This window comes from Acartia tonsa, chromosome 12, assembly GCF_053477335.1.
Source record: "Acartia tonsa isolate MP-2025a chromosome 12, ASM5347733v1, whole genome shotgun sequence".
Taxonomy (NCBI): Eukaryota; Metazoa; Arthropoda; class Copepoda; order Calanoida; family Acartiidae; genus Acartia; species Acartia tonsa.
Genome location: NC_137271.1, coordinates 38,645,603 through 38,670,179, shown reverse-complemented (window position 1 = coordinate 38,670,179; position 24,577 = coordinate 38,645,603). Strand labels below are relative to the sequence as shown.

The 24,577-nt window shown below is 31.3% G+C and overlaps 1 protein-coding gene across 4 annotated transcripts in view; it reads right to left on the bottom strand.

Moving 5' to 3' along the window:
- LOC145334150 (uncharacterized) overlaps positions 1–24,577 on the bottom strand; it is a 481,948-nt gene that overhangs the window by 66,011 nt on the left and 391,360 nt on the right. For all 4 annotated transcript variants that reach the window (XM_080179457.1, XM_080179456.1, XM_080179454.1 and 1 more), the window contains 5 exons: positions 20,746–20,782; positions 11,209–11,344; positions 10,811–10,876; positions 1,202–1,252; positions 593–658 (listed from right to left, as the gene is read on the bottom strand). In XM_080179457.1, coding sequence (XP_080035583.1) covers positions 593–658; positions 1,202–1,252; positions 10,811–10,876; positions 11,209–11,344; positions 20,746–20,782 — 356 coding nt within the window. The remainder of the gene's footprint in view (positions 1–592; positions 659–1,201; positions 1,253–10,810; positions 10,877–11,208; positions 11,345–20,745; positions 20,783–24,577) is intronic.

Below are 24,577 nucleotides of genomic sequence, written 5' to 3'. Positions count from 1 at the left end.
AAAGGGCTATCTACATTAGACTTTTTGACATTTCTTTCAGCTGTAAAGGGCTAACTACGCTATATTTTAAATAGTTAAATAGTTATAATTCTTCCCTAGACCTATAGAACATCTTAATCCGGTCCTATGACATACGCAGGAGTCCCAAAGGCAGCAGAGGACAAATGCAGGAGTAGACACTTAACCTAACCTAACCTATTTTAGACCTTCTTTTAGGTTTTTTTTAATGCCTAACCCCTGCAGGGGGCTTATTTGTACACTCATATCTTAACCTAACCTAATCTTTACAGAAATACTAAATTAAATTAATATTTTAACACTCCTGCGTTTGTCCACTCCTGCGTTTGTCCTGGAACCCTTATTCCTCTCTTAGGATTAGTGGCTACGCCTCTAGAGGCCACTTTTGGGAAGGAAGGTATCGTAGGAGGGTAGTGAAAATAGTTGTAAACCTTCCCTGGACCTAAAAAAATAGCAATACTGTAAAGGAAAACAATATCGGTTAGCGTACACACACTGACAAACAGACAAACATCCTGTTACTTTTATATAAGGATGCTAATATACGAAGCTACTCTATAAGTATAATCCCAACCTGATTATTAACAGCACAAACATGGAGAGGTGTGTTACCACTTGCATTCTGGGCATTACAATCAGCCTGAATTAAAAAAAAATATTGCTTAATCGTTATAAGAATTAACATTTTAAATAAGTTATTGTGAAGGCAGTAGCACAGGTTTATGCCAAGGAAGGGAGGGGGGGGGGGGGATAAACCTTTGGGGGAATGATGAAACTGGGAAGACAGTCCTACAAAATTTTAGCATTAAGCGCATGTTGAGTCGTTGACACCCCCCTCTGCACCCCCAAACATAACACGTATTCCCTCTAGTTTTGATATATGGGTAACGATTTGTAGATCATACTTTATCGTAGTAGGAATCTTAAGACAATGCTAACATGCATGTAGTAATAACAATTTGGGGGTCGAACCGCATTTTGTACAAGAATTCAAATTTAAAAATCACCAATAGCTAGAAATGATATCTAAAATCAAAGTTACTACTATCTAACCTTATCATCACAGAAATCTACATACAATGTTTGAAATTTAAAGAACGATTCCAACATTCCTATTTACAACTCAGATGTACTGACGTAGCTGACTTTGTAGAGTAGCGTCGATGATTAAAAAAAACTAAACCTGATAAAAAAGTAGAAACTCGAGGTGTTGAACTAGACCGCTTCGACAACACTGAAAGAAACAAAACACATTAATTTTATAAAACTTACAATTATTTAAATTAACTTTAATTATTTGTCATTATTGAATAATTAACTAAAACAAGGATAATTATATATATCCCCAATGATGATTCATAAATTTTCCCTTCTGAAGGTTAAAATTATTGATTAAAAACTTTGGACACTACCAATCAATATTTAATAAAAGGACCCAAACTTTTAAGCCACTTATGAGAATGTGGATATAATAATAAAGTTACCACTGAAATTTACAGTACAGACGTACAGATATATCTTAGTTATAGAGTAGCAACAATATCATAAAGTGCATAAAATAATTTTAAATAAAGTTCTATGCATTAGGTAATATCTTTTTAAACAAGAATGGAGATTTCCATAAGAAATACATTACACTGGTCAAAGTTTAAAACCACGCTATCTTATTCGTTAGCTTAAACACTTTGGGTACTTTGATAGAATTTAGATTGAGTGATTGAGCAATGTCCAAAGCTTTCAACCAATAATTTATTCTACAGAAGAGGCGGGGTAATTTAGTTTATCATCATTGGAGATGTACATTCTTTGTATTATCCCTTAAGATCTCAGCAGTAAAGTTATGTCAAGCCTACAGGCGGAAAAAGTACAAACGGTCAGACGGACATAGGAAATTATTGAGTAGCTGCGCTACCAATAATGTAATACAACAAAATATCGATTTGCAATCATTCCTAATAACTTTTTACCCCTGGGTTCTAGTCTTAAAAATTTTCACGGATTTTTTTCCTCAACAAACTTAGGTATAAAGTATTATAGAATTGACCAATTTTTTTCTGAAGCCAATATTTTGTGCTTTTCAGAGAATAAATTCAACAAAGTAGTTTTAGGCTATTTTTATTATAATATCTGTAGGTTTACAGAAAATTTTAATAATTTTTATGTATCGAACTCCGATGAACATTTAAAAAGTTCATCATGGCCTTAAAATGCACAAAATTTTAAAATTCGTCAGGGGTAAACTTTGGTCTAATAGCGAACAAAAAAGAAAATTATTTATTTTTATATTATTGTTCATTTTTGCAAAAATATTAAGGAACTGAATAAATAATATACAACCCCAATGATGATAAACAAATGTATCCCTACTGTAAATTAAATAATTGTTTGAAAGAATAATAACGGGGTTATAAATCATTTGATACCAGTGTAATTTACAGTGCATGTCCCCTCCCTGCCATCTTTTGTTTCTTTATAATATAAGTATTCTTAAAAACTAATAATTTTGTTTCATTTCAACCCACAGTATGATTTGAATGAGAAAAAAAATTGGATGCTTTGTTCGGCGGGAAATAAGCCAATCAGATATCTTAAGCTTCCTTCTCATATGATGTACTGAATTTTAGTTTCCTAAAGTGTACCTAGCTTCTCATATGATGTACTGAATTTTAATTTCCTAAAGTGTACCTAGCTTCTCATATGATGTACTGAATTTTAGTTTCCTAAAGTGTACCTAGCTTCTCATATGATGTACTGAATTTTAATTTCCGAAAGTGTACCTAGCTTCTCATAGATGTACTGAATTTTAGTTTCCGAAAGTGTACCTAGCTTCTCATATGATGTACTGAATTTTAGTTTCCGAAAGTGTACCTAGCTTCTCATATGATGTACTGAATTTTAGTTTCCGAAAGTGTACCTAGCTTCTCATAGATGTACTGAATTTTAGTTTCCTAAAGTGTACCTAGCTTCTCATATGATGTACTGAATTTTAATTTCCGAAAGTGTACCTAGCTTCTCATAGATGTACTGAATTTTAGTTTCCGAAAGTGTACCTAGCTTCTCATATGATGTACTGAATTTTAGTTTCCGAAAGTGTACCTAGCTTCTCATATGATGTACTGAATTTTAGTTTCCGAAAGTGTACCTAGCTTCTCATATGATGTACTGAATTTTAGTTTCCTAAAGTGTACCTAGCTTCTCATATGATGTACTGAATTTTAATTTCCGAAAGTGTACCTAGCTTCTCATAGATGTACTGAATTTTAGTTTCCGAAAGTGTACCTAGCTTCTCATATGATGTACTGAATTTTAGTTTCCGAAAGTGTACCTAGCTTCTCATATGATGTACTGAATTTTAGTTTCCGAAAGTGTACCTAGCTTCTCATATGATGTACTGAATTTTAGTTTCCTAAAGTGTACCTAGCTTCTCATATGATGTACTGAATTTTAATTTCCGAAAGTGTACCTAGCTTCTCATAGATGTACTGAATTTTAGTTTCCGAAAGTGTACCTAGCTTCTCATATGATGTACTGAATTTTAGTTTCCGAAAGTGTACCTAGCTTCTCATATGATGTACTGAATTTTAGTTTCCGAAAGTGTACCTAGCTTCTCATATGATGTACTGAATTTTAGTTTCCGAAAGTGTACCTAGCTTCTCATATGATGTACTGAATTTTAGTTTCCGAAAGTGTACCTAGCTTCTCATATGATGTACTGAATTTTAGTTTCCGAAAGTGTACCTAGCTTCTCATATGATGTACTGAATTTTAGTTTCCGAAAGTGTACCTAGCTTCTCATATGATGTACTGAATTTTAGTTTCCGAAAGTGTACCTAGCTTCTCATATGATGTACTGAATTTTAGTTTCCGAAAGTGTACCTAGCTTCTCATATGATGTACTGAATTTTAGTTTCCGAAAGTGTACCTAGCTTCTCATATGATGTGCTGAATTTTAGTTACCGAAAGTGTACCTAGCTTCCGCGTCCTATCTCAATATTTACTACTAGCTAAAACATCAAAATTTGAAAAATCAAAAGGGGTAGTTTTACGAAATGCATTTGAACTTAATTTAGTGAACTGCATATTTTTTGCTAGTTAATGGGTTAAACTATATTTATATGGCATATATTTGAAAGAATTTCAATTTTCTACCACGTAGTTTTGAAAATATCAAGACTTAAAAATTGTCTTTTTGTGATATATGCAATTTTAAAAGATGATTTTCAAGTCTTAATATTTTAAAAACTACGTGGTAGAAAATTAAAATTCTTTCAATTACATGCCATATAAATGCAGTTTAACCAATTCTTTAATACATTATATCGCTTTTCCCTTTGACCGGAGTAGCTGAAAATAGCGTTTGCAATAATTGGGTTATCTGCTGTACAACTTTGGAAATTAGGGAAGAATAAGCCAATCAGCAAGTTTTAAAATTGATTCGTGGATTTTTTCCTTTTTTATCACTGAAGACAGGGGCATTTAGACTGGTACCCAAAGTTTTAGTAACACCTTCTCAAATTTGATGGATTGACAACTTTGGACTCTTGACTGGATGATGGAAAATTGCGGTGCAAGTAATAATTTTAATCTACAGAAGGGATAGTTTTGTCATAATTAATCGTTCATTGTCTTAACCCTTAAGATTCCTATGTTTTATAAATATTGAGATCAAAGGTTTAAAAAAATGGGTAATTTTGTTTATCATAATAAGAGGGAGGGGTGGGGGTGGGTAGATAAATATAATTTCCAATGTAACATCTCTTAATCCATGCTTTTTAATTCAGCTATTCAATTTATTATTTAAGTATTTAATTTATAAATTTTAACAGGACTTTATATAGATTCATATTGACCAAACCTTAAATTATGCCAACCTATACTTATACGTATCAATAGATGCAATGGTTAGCTTATTAAACTCAGGGATCTTTAGGGAACAGACAATGGAAGATAAATTTATATACTTCTCCAATGATAATTAACAAAATTGTCACTTCTGTAGATTAAAATTATTGGATAAATATTTTGGACAATAGCAGTTTTTGAACCAACCAATTAAAAATACCCAAAATTTTTGAGCCAAAGAAAAAATAACGTGGTAATAAAACTTTGGGTACCTGTGTAATTTACAGTCTAATATCCCCTCCCTCCCTACATTGGTGATCATAACTGACATATTTTTACTCCATTATAAGATACATTGCCTTAGATTTCATCGACATTCATAAGAGCTAAAAGTAAAAGATTTCAAACAAAATTTAAGTCCCCCCCCCCAAAAAAAAAGGGGGCACGTGTCCAAAACCAGAGATTGAATAAGTATCCCTATCCATTTCTAATTTAGGTATTATATGATATTATGTAAACTTAAATGTTTAATCAAATGTGTCAAAAGCTAACAATACTACACCTGAAATGGTAACTCTCATATTGTGGTTTATATGCTTGATTTTCAGGGATAGATCAATGAAACATAAGTATCCTTATCCCCTTTCTTATTTAGGTATTATATGATATTATGTAAACTTAAATGTTTAATCATAAGTGTCAAAAGCTAACAATACTACCCCTTAAATGGTAACTCTTATATTGTGGTTTATATGCTTGATTTTCAGGGATAGATCAATGAAACATAAGTATCCTTATCCCCTTTCTTATTTAGGTATTATATGATATTATGTAAACTTAAAATGTTTAATCATAAGTGTCAAAAGCTAACAATACTACCCCTTAAATGGTACCTCTCATATTGTGGTTTATATGCTTGATTTTCAGGGATAGATCAATGAAACATAAGTATCCTTATCCCCTTTCTAATTTAGGCATTATATGATATTATGTAAACTTAAATGTTTAATCATAAGTGTCAAAAGCTAACAATACTACCCCTTAAATGGTAACTCTCATATTTTGGTTTACATGCAAATAATCTATAATATGTATACCTGTCTGCAGTTATTCACCTGATATATCAGGTAGATGTTTGTTTTTATAGATTATTCTAACCTATGAATACATTTAAGCATTTTTTTATTTTGCCTGTCCAACTGCTTTTTGACTAAATTTACTGTCAGAACAATACTGCCAAACCGATAAACCAAGTAAATTATGTTCTAGATACTCATAAGTATTGAGAATATTTACACAAAAATTTAAACATCTATCTTAAATTACAGCCGAGAAATGTGGTTTTCCTCAAATGATACAGACAGACGACCATTTCGAACTATAAAGTAACTTCGCTACTACAAATACCAACATAAAGAGACTACTTTGAAGTTGCGCGTATCATAAAGTAAGAAATGGCCATACATAATATAAATCCGTCACACATAAGTCCCAATTGAACATCTTCGATAAATCACTGCGCGTTTCACTTATCCCGACGCAATTTTGTAAGTAGCGCCGCAGCTATGCTATAAATAGGTATTGTCCGTACGTCTAATGTCAAGTATCACTCTATTTGCCAAGGATCATAAGCGATAAGACAATGAACGATTAAATGATATACAACTCCAATATGATAAATAAATCTCTTTAATTTAAACAAATGATAATATAATAAAAGTCCCTTAAGTTTTTAAGCCAACGAAAAAAACTTCGGAGACAATTATAAAGTCTCCTTCCTCCCTAATTACTAATAAACTGTTCTTTTTTATTTTTGCTAAGCCAATAACAGATTTAATCGTCCTTGTTAACTTTTATATTAAGGTTAGGTTAGGTTAAATGGAATACAGGGGTCGGTTAATCATGACGAATCAATCAATAATTGTGTAATGCTTGATTCTCTATTTACACACACAAGATAGGTGTGCACACAGTTACGCATATTATCACATACGCAAAAAAAGCACAATAAATAAGAGGGATTTTCAAGGAAGGGAAGGTTGTGCTGTTGTAATAATATGCAGTAATGATTTTTTATGATGAATATGCTAGGAAGGAAGGGAGAGGACATAGGACTGAAAATTATAATGGTACCCAAAAAACTAATAAATACATCAACCCATTCGTTGACTGAAGAACTTTAGGAACTTTTATCAAATCTTGATTGGGTGTTACAAACTAGCAGTGTACAAAGGGAGGGGGCGGTTGTGACACCAAAACAACAGGAATTCAATTTATAAAAAAGTTACAGCACTCAAATTTAGAATGACCGTCGCTTTAGAGAGGTACAATGTGGAACTGTGAAGAAAAGTTAGAGAAACCGCAGCTACCGCCGTTTTCTGCTAAAAAACAATTCGGCGATAACGGCGGTTCCGCCGTCGTTTCTTCACAGTTCCACATTGTACCTCTTTAAAGCAATTGCCATACCAAATTTCAGTGCTGTAACTCTTTTTTTTTAGTTGAGTTCCTTTGACTTTTATTTTTGGTTTCAAAAAGTGTCACAACCGCCTCCCCCTTTGGTTAGCTTTTCTTTAAATGAAATCTCCCTTTTTCTGATATTTTTTGAATAATAAGGATTTAGCTGATTCAAACTTTTTGCTGAAATGTTAAAATATCCTCAACTATCTATAGTTATTTACGATGCCTGCTTATGTGAAAACAAAATCTTGAATGTTACTTATGTTAACAAAGGAGTAAAGATTTTGTGATTGTCCCTTACGAAGATCTCGATGGTCATAACATAACCAATTGCGTTCTTTATCTTAAAGAAGCTTCACATTGGTCCTAAGATGGTTTTTGACTATCTATAAAAAATTTGTTTTAATAATTTTTACATAATTGTCCTTTTTTAGAAAAAGTTTTTAAATTTCTTAACACCAAAAAGCTTTTTAAGGATTCTTTGAGCCCTTTTAAGGTAGTATATCCCACTAGGTGTAGAAAGTTAAAAAGATGGATGGATTGATGAATATATTTTTTTAATAAAAAGATATACAGATAGATATACAAAATTCTTGTAATTAGCAAGGAGAGAGGGGGCATCAGACTGTAAATTATAATAGTACCCAAAGTTTATAACTATGTCACCTTATTCAATGGGTCAAAAACTTGAGATAATTTTAAAGAATTTTGACTGGTTTGTTCCATACTAAGAAATGTTTGAACTTTTCAACCAATAAATTTAATTTACAGAAAAGATTATTTTGCATTTAAGTATAAGGGATATATTATATACATTTATCGTCCATTATCTTATCCCTTTAGATTCATAAAGCTTTCTCATTATAACCTAACTCTGATATAAGTATGACAGGTATCTAGATGCTTCGCCTCTAGCCTTTAGGAAAACAGCCCAACACCACCATAAGACATGTATAAAGCTTCATTGAAAAGAAAAATTGATTCTGACCATCATTTTTAGCTTAAGACAAAAAACCCTCACTACTTTATATAATAGGACAGACAAACAAATGAATGAATACAGAGAAAGTGGTATTTTAATTCTTTAAAAATCATTTGTATAGTAAAATTGAAATAGATATTATATTTATGAAAACAGTCTGGCTATTATTGATAGCCTTAGACTAAACCACTCATAGATTTTGAAGACAACATTTTTAAAAGCGTAGCTTTTGTATAATCAAGGGTCGGTCCTTCTGTCTGTCCATATGTCCACGTTAATTTCAACATGTTAGAAATGTCCTTTTGATTTTAAACTTTGCATGATGATTCTTATAACAGTTATGTAGGATTTGGAATTATTTCCGATCTTAGAATAAAAAATCTACGAATAAAAAATTTGATCTGAATTTAGTTTTGGTCATGGGTATTTTTACACGTTTGATAGTGAAAACTAGAGCCTTTTAGAAGGATTAACCCCCCCCATAGAATAAGGAGGAATAGAAGTGAAAACCCTAAAAATTTCTGGGAAATTAGAAGAAATCTTTGACTTGCGCAGTAATGACAATAATGCTAAAGTACAAATCACAATGACTAGTTGGACAAAATTATAAAACTTCAATTTGTATCAAAATCTAATATATATTGTTAAAAATTTATTTGATCTTCATAATTTAAATTAAATATAGTGTAACACGTTTGACTATAAAACAATTTAGAAACATTCTCTATATTCAAAGGGTAATACTTTACCCATAAACATATGTATCAGACTAAGGCTATCACCTCTAATACACACCTCTTATTGAAGTGAAGACAGCAAAAGTTGCTTGATCGTTTTAGACAACAATGAAAAATCACTAAACATCATGTTGTTTTAATTTTGGTAAGTATGATTGACCACATTTGTAATTTTCAAGGGTCAGCTAATTGGGTACAACCCCTTCCTCCCCCCTCCCCCTCTACCACAAGTATGTATGGTGTAGTTGCTATCATGTATAAATCAGCTGTTTAAAAACATACATAAGAGTGCAACCTAGTTTTTTTATAATATGAATACCGAGATCAATATTTTTGTAAATTTTCTTACATGATTCAATTTTTTAAGGCTTAAAATGCACATCAAATTCATTTTTAATCTATTGTGAATAAGGAAGAGAAAGGTGGAAGCTTGGCTACAAGGCTTTTAGTAAATTATTGCAAAAGGAATTTATTTTGAATATTTTTTCAGAATAATTACTGAAATCATGTTATTTACTAACAGCCTTATAGCCGTTTTGGTCTTTCAAATGGTCCAATTTTATTTCAGGCTAGCCAGGCAGAATCTTCTACCTGGATTCTATTCTATACTTTATCTTCTTTGAACCCCCCTCTCCTAACTCCAAAGTCGAAAATAATAAACATTATTGAGACAAAATGTATATTTTTACTATTGAATCTTACTTTTTACTGTTATCGACAAAGAAAACTATACAATATTTGTTTTAAATGGCAGAAAAGCTGAAAGCAAAAAATAACTTCATTAGCATAATTACTAAATTAGTGCCATGTTGGGGAGGTGACGAGTTCGAGTCTAAAAATGCTAAAACTTTAAAAATTGCACCTTCTGATGCTATAAAAGGCGTTTTTCATTTCCATGCACTTTTAAGTTTAAGAAAAATGTCGTGTAATCAAAGTTTAGTTGTCTGCTTAGTTTGACACTTCGACCCAAAGGTGAAAAAATAAGTTGATGGATATTCGAACTCCTTTATGCCCTATTAGAAACCATCTAAATTACAATGAATCGTATTTAGGGGGATATTGATTATCGCCCTGGGAGGCTACTTGGACCTTCATATAAATTAGCCAATTGTCAAAAACATTCAATTAAAAATTTGATACTAAACCTTTTTATACTACCATTAAAAGTTTTAAAACCACATTCTCATATTCGTTGGCTTAACAACTTTGGGAACTTTTAATTTTGATTGGTTAGTACAAACTTTTCTACAAGAGGGATGATTTTGTTTATATTAATTTGGGGATGTGAATCAATTTATATTAGATTGTCATATCCCATAATACATTAAGCTTTAAATATTTAAATATTTTTTGCTAAATTGAAGTAAAACCAATCTTTTATTTAAGGTTTTAAAAACTTGTTGATATCAAATCAAATTAAATTCTTTTTACTTTCATTAATTTAGAATTTCACTATTTCTGTAGTTTAAGAAAAAAATGTTTTTATTCGTGTATGATATTTTCCTATTATATAGAATAGTAACTTTTTTAGTCTGTCCCTTAGAATCTCACAAACCACTGAACTGACTGTGATCTACATTATTGGTAGTCCTCGAATATCTCCCTGAATGGTTTTAGGCTATTTTATTTTAGGTCAAAGAAATAAGATAGATTTAGCCTTTTCCTAGGAATACAAAGTAAGAAATATGCTAGGGACGAAAGTACTAGTTTACAAACTACATAGCTACTCCTAAATTATACCCCAACTGTCTGTCTGTCTATCTGTCCTGCATACCTGGTGTACTTCTTGCCATCCCTGCAGGTCTTGACAGCCAATCACAGCTCGTTCATGCAGTAGCAACTAGAACAACAACAAAAATTATAATTAGAGAGGGAGGGGACATTGGGCTGATACTTAAAGTTAAATATTTGCTTATTAACTTTCGGTACTTTTATCAAATCGTTTTTTGTTCGGATAAAAATATCCAAACTTTTCGAACAACAATTTAATCTACAGAATAGGTTATTTTGTCTCTCATTATTGGGGAAGTTATAAATTATCGTCCATTGTCTTATCCCTTTATTTCCCTGGGCACTTTTATTACGGTAATACAATGAACATGAGTAAGAGCTAACTGACTGACTGACAAAGTGAATTATAGAGTAGTAGTATTCGATTCTAATAACTAATACCTGAGTTATGTTAGGTTCAGAGTGGCCCAGCACTGAGAGATACAGCGGGGTTAGCCCCTTGCCATCCCGGTAGTTGGGCGAGCCCCCCAGGTCCAGCAGCGTTTTCACACTCTCGTACTTGTTAGACGTTACAGCCCTGTAAGAATAAAATATGGTTAGGTTCATTTTGGATATTTCCTAAAAGCGAAGTTTTCGTATAATTATGGTAGGTTCGTTCATTACGGATAGCTAATTTAGGCATGTTAAAATTGTCCTATAAATTACAAAATTTGCATAATGATTCGCTTTATAGATGTTGTTCTAATTTTAAAATCCTATTTCAATTACCAGTTATAATCGTTATTAAAACCCCAGTATTGCTTGTTCTTATTGAAATTATTTAAATTCATTATTATTTAAAAATAATGAATGTTAATTTGTTTGAAAAATCATTGAAACGGTTGACACAAACGAAATATAAAGCATCTTATATAGATAGATATTATAGTTCTGAATTCTACAAATTTTTAAAACTTAATATTTTTGGTGAATTTTAAATAAAAACATATTTTAAAAGTTTGTGTTAAAGTTTAAGCTTTTCCATCATATTTTCTCAGGATTTCGTGGATAGGACAATGATAAATAAATTAAAAAACCCAAAATTTAAAAGAATTAAAGGCAGAATGTTAACAAACAAATACTTAATTAAAGAAGAATTGGATTCAATTGTACAATCCCTGAACCCTGTATTTTATGCCAGGTTATACCAACAACGAAATTAATTCGAAAAAATATCACGGAACCTACACGTGATTTTCAGCTGTCGTTGGATGGTGTCAACATATACATATGTAGTAAAATTGACGACCTTTTCATCTGCCCCCCAAACTAGTATTTTAGATTTATATTTGTTGACTACCTATACCTTATTCCTGATAATATGCATTAAAACTAAAGCACAAGGAGGGCAGGGACACTGGACTGTAAATTATACCTAATAATAAAGTATAATTGAAGAGTAGTTGTGCTACCAAAATTAATATCTTAATGACATCATATAAGTCTTGAAAATTTAAATATTTAACATCATGTATGTATGTAAAAAGTAGCAAAGCCTAAAAGGGAATCAAATTAAATTTCAGGATTTTTACCTAAAAGTTAGATAATAGTTTTTATAGCATTGTATTATAGACAGATTTCCCCGGACATTAAAATAAAATTACGAACCAGTTTAGCACAAAGATGGTTATAATCCAGCGTATATATTAATCGGTTTCGAAGCTATACTTAAAATGAATTTTTTAAATTGCGCTTTTTATATTAAGATTGGTTAATTTAAATGCTCTAACAAAATACAAATTTTATTTCGCAGGTTTAGCTAATCAATTAATCTTTTTACACAAACTTTTGTTCAGCTATCCTTTCAAACATTAGGGAGTAGCCTTCATGATTAAGACTTTAAACAAAACTTTTTTATTCACTAATTGACTGTAAAACTGTATGTTTTTTACCAGCCCATGTTTAGGTAGGCAGGTATTGTCCATCTATCTAACCAATTGAAAAATAGCTGTATAATTATTAGGGTTTATAACACTAGTCCCCAAAGTTATACAATAACCTTTTCTTATTCATAATGGCATAACATGGTTTTTGGGACTTAAATTGAGTGGTTGGTTTCGTAAGCTATGTGTCCAAACCACTCATTGTAATCTATAGAAGGGTTAATTGTGTAAATCATCATTGGGGATGTACATCAATTAATAGGTTATTATATTAACTCTTTAGATCTCAGAGTATAAATTAAAGTAGTATTTTTCACTCCTAATCTAGCAAAGGCGGATTTTTTTTTATTTTAGCCCAAAATTGAAAAAAAAATCCACAAAAAAATTAGTAAAAATGCGGTAACTCCACATTGGATTGAATAGGCTAAACAAATGAGTATATTAAGACTCGGCTATCTTTAGATAAAAACACTACAATATTAAATAACAGGAATTCTAACAACTGTAGGCTTTAGGGTTAGGTTTTCAAAGGGGATGTTAGAGAGTAAATCTTTTTTAATGGCCAGAGGAAATGCAACAAAATTTAGCATCAAAAAGCCAGAAATAAATTTTTTTTAAAAGTAACAGGATGGCTATCTGTCTGTTGGCAGCAAAGGATTTCGCTGACCGCGTAACTTATTATTGATTCCAGTAAATTAATCAAAAAATTATTATAAATAATTAAAATTATTTTAATAATATAAAATTAAAGGTACGACAACTCCTGTTAAAAATGTAGCCCTAGGTGTCATCAATGTTAGAATAGGTTCTAAGAATAAGTTTTGACTTTGGAATTACTGTAATATTTCAGTATTAGCTAAATCTTTATGTGTTAATGTTATTCGTAGCGAAGCTACTACATAATTAAGGTCTGTCTGTACTGGAAAATAAAAAATCAAACAAACGATAGGTAGAATTTAGATGTAAAATTAGTTTTTACTGTTATTTTCTATTTTTTAATTTCTGACTTTTTTTTAAAGACATTACTGCTTTTTTTGCTTTAGTGAGCTTGTCATTAAAAGACTTTAGACCCGAATTTTCTAAATACTATGACCAGATGTACGTTTAAACAGAAGTTAGATAACTGCCAGGGATTACAGAGATGGGACATGGGAAAAATAACGTCCAATTTTTCCCTGTTTCTTATGAATGACACAATGATTTTTATCTAGAGAAGGGATATTTTGTTAACAATCATTAGGAATTTTAAACAATTTAATGTAGATTGTCTTATCCCTTAAGATCCCTGAGAATAGTAACTGGTCAGCTATCATTACCGCATTTCTTGTTTATCTTACAGCCAAGGTGATTCAGCAAGCATCTTCATTGAGAACAATTTTGAAACAAGAATAATTATGTGTATGGGTAGCGCAGCAACTATTACAAAAAAAGACAAGAGTCTTTTTAAAACTGTAGAGACAGTTCAGATTGTATGGTTACGGTAGAGTCTAGACTGTTTAATTTACTTAGACTGAGTGGAACCTGTATTTTTATGTAATGTTGAATTACTATCATACAAAAATACCAACGATTGCGAGATTGTGCTAATACAACTTTGGATACCAGTGCAATTCACAGTCCAAAGTTAACTCCCTTACTGATTTTAACATAGCAAATTTAAAAAGAATTCACAAATAAATACTAAACTTAGTATTTACTTAGTAAATGTTAGTAGGACTGGTCAGTTATTTGTAAGTTAAATTAAGGGCGTATGCTACTATTTACCATCTTCCTTTATCTTAATCTATACCCAGTCTCTCTACCCCCCCCCCCTTCTCCACTCATTAAAATAAGTGTTCTTTTACGACTGCAGTAATTTCAAGTTAGTTATTCATCGCATCGTATTATAGACAGCTTTCCGCGGAGGTCAAATTGAAAAATAGTAGGATTAAAACTGGTAAAGAGTTTATTATTTTTCAATTTTATATTCGTAGAAAGTTGTCTATAATACGATGCTTTATGTGATTTTACAGTATTACTGAAAACCAGTTCTAATCCTGCGGACATCAACCGGTTTCAAAGCCCTACTGGATAAAAACCTTACAATTTTAATCATATTCTGCCATGTAGTTTTCCAAAGATGTTGACTTACAAAAAACATAGGACTATAAATTGTCCTGGACAATAAAGTTTTTTCAACATCCCTTATTTGTTAACTGAAAATCTTTTGAAACTTTTAATCAATTTTGATTGTGCAATACAAACAAGCAGTGTCCAAACTTTTCCACCAATAATTTAAAGCAACAAAGATGAAAAATTTTTAACAATAAATGGGGTGTTAGGGCATTATTATTTCTGAAAATTGTCTTGTTTCAATGGATTCATATATGATACTTTGTTAAATTGTGCTATTTTTAATCTGTAATGAATTGTATGAACACTCAGAGCAATTTCAAATACTACTTGCACATTTAAAATAGGTTCTTATTCTTAATGTAGGCTTACTATGGATTTTTAGGTCTTCGGTTATTACAAGTTTTAAGCTAATTTTTTTATAATGTAAAATCTCACTTACAACTTAGACGATTCAAATATCAATTACAGAAAGGAATTTTATCACACTTAGTGAAAGAATGTTGGTATTATCACATTCAAAATAAATGCTTTAATAAGCTTTAAAATATTTAAACACTAGTCTCTCATTGGACATGAAATGAAGTCCAATAAAAAAAAGGAATAGAAATATTGGAAAGAAAATTATTTTTTTCAAAATTGATTCTTGGTATTTTGGAATGATAAATATATGGGAAAGAAAATTATTTTTTTTTCAAATTTATTTCTAAGTCATAAAATAATATATATTATTTTTTTTTCAATTCTAGTGTCAACCAATAAGAAATAGGCATGCTATTATAAAAGTTAAAAATTAAAATTATTATATTTTGTCAATTCCTTTTTTCAGAGTATGAAATGAGAATAAATTTTTCAACATTATTATTGATTTCTAATTTAACATTTTATTCAGTAGGTAATATTTATTTCAACATTTTTTTGTCATTCAAAATCAAGTGTCATAAAAATAATAATATTTAACATAAAAAAGAAATTTTTAAAATAATTTTGTTTTCTTTATTTGTTGAAGATTTAAGCCCAAGCTTTTTCTGAGGGGGGAGACCCCCCTCAACCCCCCTTCTCCTGAGGGGGGAAACCCCCCTCGACCCACCCCCTGACGCTCTCTTTTTTATAACTTTTATTATTTCTGTAATTTATTCTCATTATCTTATATATTTCAAAACATGAAATAAAAAGGAAATAATTTAATAAATGCTGTACATTATTAAACAATTTAAAAATTGTAAAAAAAATTCCAACATGATCTTTAAAGGGGGGAGGCGGATGTGCCACTTTTTTAAACCAAAACTAAAAGACAACAAAGGAACTCGACTAAAAAAAGAGTTACAGGTCTGAGATTTTGCATGGCAGTTGCTTTTTAGGGGTACAATATGGAACTGTGAAGAAACGGTGGCGCAACCGAAAACCGCCGTTTCCCGCCAATTTTGTTTTTGCAATTTCTTGGCGGTTTTCGGCGGTTGCACCGCCGTTTCTTCACTGTTCCATATTGTAACCCTATAAAGCAACTGCCATGCAAAATCTCAGACCTGTAACTCTTTTTTTAGTTAAGTTCCTTTGACTTTTAGTTTTGGTTTCAAAAAGTGGCACATCCGCCTCCCCCCTTTTAAATACAAGAATATTTTTTCCAATATGATATGTTAAATTTAAATACAAGAATAATTTTGTACTGTGTAATAGAAGAAATAAATGCTGTACATTAGAGTGGCTTGATTTTCAATGATTTTCTAATTTTGGATCTACTGCAGTTCACGGTAAAATATTGCTGGTAACGAAAATTGCTAAAAATTTATGAATTTTAAAGGCTGCTAGCTGCCAAACGGCTGAACGTACAGATCATACTCGCACACTGTTTTAAGCGGCATAAGAAGGCCTACAAATTATCTGGAATAGCCATAAATCAATAATGCATAATTATCTCGCAGTGCAGAGAAATGCTTGAAAAAGACCTATTTTACGCGGTTTTTCTTCAGTGAAGCTTTCCCTGTGCATCATAGGATCTTGGCTATTTCAGGTTATTTGTAGGCCTTCTTATGCCGCTTAAAATGGTGTGCGGGTATGATCTGTACGTTCAGCCGTTTAGCAGCTAGCAGCCTTTAAAATTCATAAATTTTTAGCAATATTCGTTAGCAATATTTTACCGTGAACTGCAGTAGATCCCTAATTTTAAATGTGCTACATACACTTTCTGTCTGAACATCATATAAAAGACCAAAAAATGAAAAGTAAATATTTTTGATAATGGGGAGGCTCGCTGATGCATGTAAACTTTTAGGAAGACACTTGTGGGGAGAATTTTTTTTTTTTTTTGGGGGGGGATAAATTATTTTTTCTTTCAAAGTATAGCTTTATGCACCTTCCCAACTTTGTCTTGAAGAGTAGAATAAGAATAAAAAATCTGCTTTTAAAACTATTGATCCTAACAAGAAAAATCCATAAATAACTTTCAAAACCAAGAGATTTTTATTTAATTTAAGATTTTTCATGCTTGGCTGAATATTTTTTAAAACCAATTTGATATTCTTATTTTACTCAACAAGACAAATTCAAAAAGATGCATAGAGCAATACTTTGAAAGAAAAAAAGTTGCACCTCCAGAATAAACTTCTAAAATTTTTTAATGCATGGGCACACCTTCCCCCACATTTCACCTCAAGGACAAAATAAATTTTTTTATATTTAGGTTTCTTATATGACGTTTAAACTGTAAATTTTGATTACAAATTCAATGTCCAAAATTGATCCACCCTACTGTACATTATTATTATTTAATATTTGATGTGGGTATAAACATTAGACATAGATGGTCAATCTGACCCCATTTTTTTCTTAAAAAGAAACCTTTGTTCACTTTTTGTTGTATATGAAATACAGCCCTATAGGCAACATTATTTGCAACGAAATTTTGCAATGATATAATTTTTAGAAAGCTATATTTTCTTTAAATATTTCACCAAAGAAAGCTTTAACCTAAGATATTCAACAATTTATAGCTGACTCATAATGTAAATAAAATGCCCTTGTGCTGTCTCTAGGTTATCTCTATTGTATAAATGAATGTACAAAAGAGGAGGAGAGAGAGAAGGAAATAGACAGAGAAGTGAGGTAGGGGGGAGGGGGAAGAAATATAGAGAAAAATAGACAGAGAGATATTCATTGTTAACCCTAAGATGATGTAAATTTTTTGATAGACTTACTTTTTTGAATTTAACAAAAAGATAAAGAGTGAGACAAAACCAAGTATCATATTTTATTAATATTGCTTATACAAGAAAGGTCATTCAAAATTATTTCACCAATATTAAGGTCAAGTGACATAAATTTAAATTTCCACCTACTTCGCCCCCAAAGGGGGCATCAGTAGAAGGAAAATTCAAATTTTGATCACATGACCAAAATTGTTGAAATAATTTTAATATCCTTTCTAGCATTCACAATATTACGAAAATATGATAAATAACTATTAAAAAACTTTTCTTTTTATTATTTTCTGAATATTTAACATCTATTTTCTAAAACTGTAAATTAGAAAAATTTCAGGAAATATTAACCATTAACAGTGTTATCATTTGTACAGCAACTTTATAATTAGGAACATCCGTAGGTTCACACATTTTATTGACTTATTTTAAGAATCACGAAAATGTTATGCTTCAAAGAATCAAAGTAATACCTACCAAAACCTTAGTTTTCTGCTCTAAAACCTTTTTCTGTATAATACTATAATGTTCTTTATAGGGTTGGACAATTTTCAATACCCGGCTGGATACCGGATATTGAAACTATCCAGATACCTGATATCCAGCGGTTTTTTAATGCCGGCTATCCGGTTATCCGGTTTTTTGCCGGATATCGAATGCTGGCCAGATAACAGACAGGAACCAGTTATCCGGCATTAGAAAACAGCCGGATATCCGGTCAAAAAAGTATCCGGCCCAACCCTAGTTCTTTATCACTAGAAAAAACTTTTATTGCTGCGCTACTTATAGACCTAATTGTCCTTGCATGGGATGGGAGGGCGGATATTTGATTCATTACCAACTTTAATATCTTTAATGTTCTTCTTACTTCAATACCAGGGAGGTAGGGACATTTAACAACCCTTTTTTCCCAAAAATAATTACCTTCTACCAAAGGCAAAATTTCAAGAATAAACAAGGGGTGAATGGATAATATTTAGCATCCATTATCCCATCCCTAAATCCCTGCTGCTCTATACAAATCTACAAGAAGGGGAGCAAGCATAGTTTGAGGGATAGGTAAACAGAAGAAATATAAAAAACGACTTTTATGTTCAGAATAGCACAAAATGAGAAAAAAATCTTTTCTCGTATTCATTCGAATCCGGTGGATAGGAACCGGTTCTCATAAATACGAAAAAAATATGTCTAGCATCGTATTATAAACCGCTTTTTACGAATATAAAGATGTACAATCATAAGATTAAAACCAGTTTTTTTAGCCCGTGCCTTCGGCACCGGGCGGAAAGCGGTTTATAATACGATAAAAGAAATAACTATTCTCCAGTTAAAGCAGGGATCTTAAGGGATATAACAATGGAAGATAAATTGAAATACATTCTAAATATTGATAAACAAAAGTACCCACTCAGCAGATTAAAGTTACTGGTTAAAATATTTGGACACTCCTAGATTGGAACCAAGGGGGGGGGGGAGTTCTAACACATTTGCGTAAACCTGGTATATAGGCTTTGTCTTTGGACTGAGGATAGGTTATAAAAGATAAAATCATTCTTATATAATGAATTTTCCCAAGTTTTAAGATTTTTTAGATAGGCAACCAGGTTTCGGAGCTCCAGGCCTCCAGGTGGTCTCTGTACAGGTAAAATCGAAAAAAATAAATTTTAAGAGTTAGAGGTCAACTTATTTTTGAGTTTTTGAGCCAATGAATGAGATAACGTTGTTAAAAAAACAGTATAATTTACAGTCCAATTTCTCCTCCTTACCAGCTAATACAGCAGCGAAAAATCGGCAACTTTGGGGCCATTTATATAACCCTTTATGCATGAGAAGAACTGGCTAGAATAATTAAACATAATTACAGAACACATGTAATAAAAACAGGGATAATCACATTCAAATGTAGGTCAGCCATCACAAAAAAACTAGTTCAATTCAACGTTTATTTCAACATTGAATTATGAGACAATAGAATTAAAATATTAGTTTAATACTTAAAAAGATAATTCCTATTGCGAGAAAGAATAATAGTATTTGAGAATGAAATCTAATCAACAAAAACGAAAAATATTTAAAATTTCTTATAAAAAACTTTGGGTACTTTTTTTGAAGTTAGATTGGTTGATTAAGTATTAATAGTGTCCAAACTTTTAAACCAATAAGTTTAAGATACCTTGTTTTATAGAGAAGCTTTGCTCAAACTCAAAGTTTACAAATAAAATAATTAGACGTATTTAGCTTCAAATTGTTTAATCATTTAGAACAGCAGTTTTTTTATCTCTCAAATGCTTTTTAATGTAATTAAATTGAACACATTTTAGAAGAAGCATTAATGATAATTGAAAATAACTCATTTCAAGAGGAGATAAAAATAACCAAGGCATGTCTTTGTTTTTACGATCACTAATCGAGTGAATATTCTATTTTATCTTTTTTTTACCTTCTTTCAATGATTCATTGAAAGGTTATTATTATTTTAAAAATTACATCTCCCTTAAAAATTATTATACAAAAATGTTATTTACATGTACAGAGTCAGAAAGATGTCTTAATGCTCTTTCTATTGATATGAATTAGAAAACTGTTTGACACATTTAGTTCCCGAGATATTTAATCATTTTTGTCTCGTTTTTATTCATATCGTCTTGAAAAATATTCAAGATATCAAAGACCAGACAAAAGACGTACAGACAATGAAAATTTAAAACTAGCATATAGCTGCGCTATTAAAGAAAACAAGAACATACCTGTGCATTGGGGTAGAGCCATCCTTTGACCGAAAATCTGAAAATAAAAAAAATATTATTAATAATGTGTACTATTAATGACCATGTGCGTTTAAGGGTGAGGGTTACTGGGTGTTTACCCCCCGCCAAACATTGAAACCCCTCATTTTACCCCCCTCAAAATAAAAAGCTTGGACGTTCCTATTAAAGATTATATTAGTTTTTCATAAATCTTGGTCTAGAACAGGTTTTATGCTATTTGGCAGTTAAAAACTCAAAAATGGTCCTGTGAAAACTCCCCAAAAAGTTAAACCATCATCAAATATATAAGAACCGAGGAGGAAAAATCTAAAGGAAAAGTAATTGTCATAATTAGTTAATTTTGAGGTGATACACTTTGTTTAGTTGGTAATCAAGATTTTATGGGTCGAAATTATCTTAGTGGCGTTTTGGTAATGTTACAAATATAAAATATTTATAGGTAATTATTAAAGCTGTAATACCAAATAAGGGAAGGAGAAGACAATAAACTGTTAATTTACCGGTACCCAAAGTTTTATAATTACGTAATCTAATTGGTTGGCTTAAAAACTTTGGGTACTCATATTGAATTTTGACTGGTTGGTTTCAAAGCAAAAGTGTCAAAACTTTTTTACAGAAATGGTAATTTAGTTTATCATCACTGGGGAGATGTATAGCAAATCAATTCTAGTCCATTGTCTTATCCATTAAGATCTCTGTGTGTTTCGGAGCCCTCCTTTAGCCCTTCGAGTCGTTCATGAATGAGAATCCCCACCCCTGTCACCCTTATATCAAAAGGGTCGTTAAGACGACATTCCGTTGGAGTCCCGCGTCAGACGCGGCATCCCAGATGCATTGCGCCCAATAAAACACTGTTTAAATACACTATCCATTAAGAATGAACACTTGACATAATATTTTTATCCGCGGCACTGAGGATGCGGAAGTGATTAGTTTACTGAACTTCATACTAATGTGTCAGACGGGGGGCCATCATTTCCCCATTAGGCAATATTTTCACAGGATAATTATGGGATAAGACAACGGGTGATACTTTGATGTACGTACCAAATTATGATAAACAAAGTTAACCCAACTGCAGGTTAAAATTGTTGGTGGACAATTTTGAACACTAGTAGTTGGAACCAATCAAGCACCAGAAATTTTCATGTCAATGAATAAGAGAAACCATTATAATTTAAAATGTCTTCTCCTCCCTACTATTTTCCCAGAGTTCTGAAGGGATAAGACAATGAATGAAAAATTTAAGTAAATTCCTTATTATGATACGTTTCTAAAGTTTTTAAGTAGATAATATGGAGAATGTGTTTATAAAACATTGGTTACAAGTATGATTTACGTCCAATTTCCCTTACCTCCATGCAATTATCAGATCAGTCCTATGGAGTCTTATGGCTAATATAATAGGTTATTGTGTTATTTAATAGGCGGAAACTATTGCACACTTTATAAAAAGCAGAATGTTCTTCCAAAATCAAACAGTACAATATTTCGACTTAGCACTAACTCTTCATTGAAAAGAATTTCATTTTACTGCTAAAGAAAGAAATTTTTGTACTGTTTTATGCTGTAACTGTTATCAATAAAAAAACCAAAGTAATTTACCTAGTGGATTATTTATGAACTTTTTGGCTAATTCACAATAATAAATTTAATGAATGAACATCTATAGCGATATTTACCCAATTTACCCTGCAAGGGGTCACAACCAAGTTAACTACCACAAAAATTAATGTTCAGCCAGGCCAGGGAGTGCGGGGACATTGTACTGAAATGTATACCGGTACCCAACTAGTAAGCTTACAAATTTACAATCAAATCTTGATTGGTTGGTTCAAACTAGCAGTGTCAAGACTTTTCAACCAATAATCATAATCTAAAGAAGGGGTAATTTGGTTTTTCGTTATTAGGGGTGTATGTATATAAATTTATCGTCCATTGTCTTTTCCCTCAAGGTATCTACGTCTAATAGTGGATTATACATTATGAGTGAAATTCTGCATTTGGTAACTCATATTTTTCTGGGGGCAGAAATCTAATCATTGTCCTCTCCCTCCTGACAAAATCATAATTGTATGATGATTAACATTTTAGTAGTTGGTTAAATGCAATTACAGATTTTTTTTCAAGTAGGAAAAAATGGTTTATAGCAGTTTAATCAATATTACTCCAATATTCTATGTTTGGGGGAAGATTTGTCTGTCCCAAAACAAGCAGCAGCACTTTAAAAGGACATTTTAATGTCTTTTTTGAGGTCTTATCAAAGAATTTAAAAAGCCAATAAAAAGTACTTTATATAAGGTGTGAATACGCTTCCACGCATGTATCATATCAGTATATAAACAAACCACATGGTTCTTAAGGAATAAGACAATAAATTGATGTACATTCTCAATGCTAATAAATTAAATTTAACTTTTTCTTATATTTTCGAGCACTTATTCATTATTTTTTGTTTCTTCACTTCGAAATAACCTACTTTTTTTTCAAAATTATGTATCTGATTCTATTATAGATATATGAAATATGGTTAATTTTGTGAAGGTTGACAAGGATTAGATGTGAATAATCGAAATATATTCCTACTATTGAGCTGTGTGTTTTTCCTTGGATAGTCTCTTTTCAACAACAGTGCCGTGTATTATTCAATTAAATATACTTGTAGAAAGTATAGGCTGGGCACTATTAATTTAAAACCAACCAATCAGAAACTTTAAAAACTACTCAAAGTTTATGAAGCCAGGAATAAGATAACGTTGCTATGAGGCTTTGAGTACCAGTGTAATTAAAAATATGAACCCTTTCCTCTTTGCTACCCGAATCTTGCTAATTTATTATCGCATATTTGCGAATATGAAACACTCTGCAGATAAGAAAATATGCGGAAGTGAATACACACCCTTTTTATTTTGTTTACTTTCCCTGGATTCCAACAATAAAATGTAAGCACTTAAAAAGGACTTTTATTCAAAACAAATGGTCAATTTCTTTTCTTTAAAGTGTTTGACCTGCTAACAAAAATAAATACTTCCCAAAGTAGCGCAGCAATAACAAGCAAAAATACAAAAGAGAAAAAAGTATAGCTTTTTGAAAAAGTAATAAAAAAAGTGTGTACAACTTGTGCCCGAAGGACGGACAGACCTAACCTTATCGTAGATTAGCTGCGCTACCAAAGACAGGGCCGCGGGAAATGGATATTTTGCCAAATGATTATATTTACATTCGGCCTGACAAATGAATCAATATATGGCTTCAATTTAAAAGGACAATTCTTTTGAACTTTTTTTCGAAAAAAAATGTATTTACAATTTAAGCTACTCTATAACTCCTTATATCCATCCGTCCGTCTGTCTGTCAATTTGTATGTCTGCACCTGCTATACAACTTAATTAGTCAAACAGTCTGTTCGCCCAATCTAATAGGAAATGTGAATTACTTAGCTGCTATATAAAATATGCTTCTGAAATTTCTTGTGATGATTCCTTGGACTATGAAAACTTTATACTTCTATATCTTTTCAAAAACGCCCAAAAAAAATTCTCGGACAGTCTTTTTATTGTTTGCTAATGTCTCAATTTTGTAAGCCATATAAACTTAATGATACTTTTGGAAAAAAGCAGTTTCTTTAGAAGGGCAAAAACCCCTAGATTTTTCGTCCTACCTCCTAATTTAAATAAAATCAAAGGGATTCTTAATCATAGGTAAACCAATTTTACTGTTAACTTTTCCGCCTATCAAACTTTACATAAAAATAGTTATGTCTTTGTGTCCATGCTGTTATTAAAAAATGTTTCAGCACTCTAATTGAACT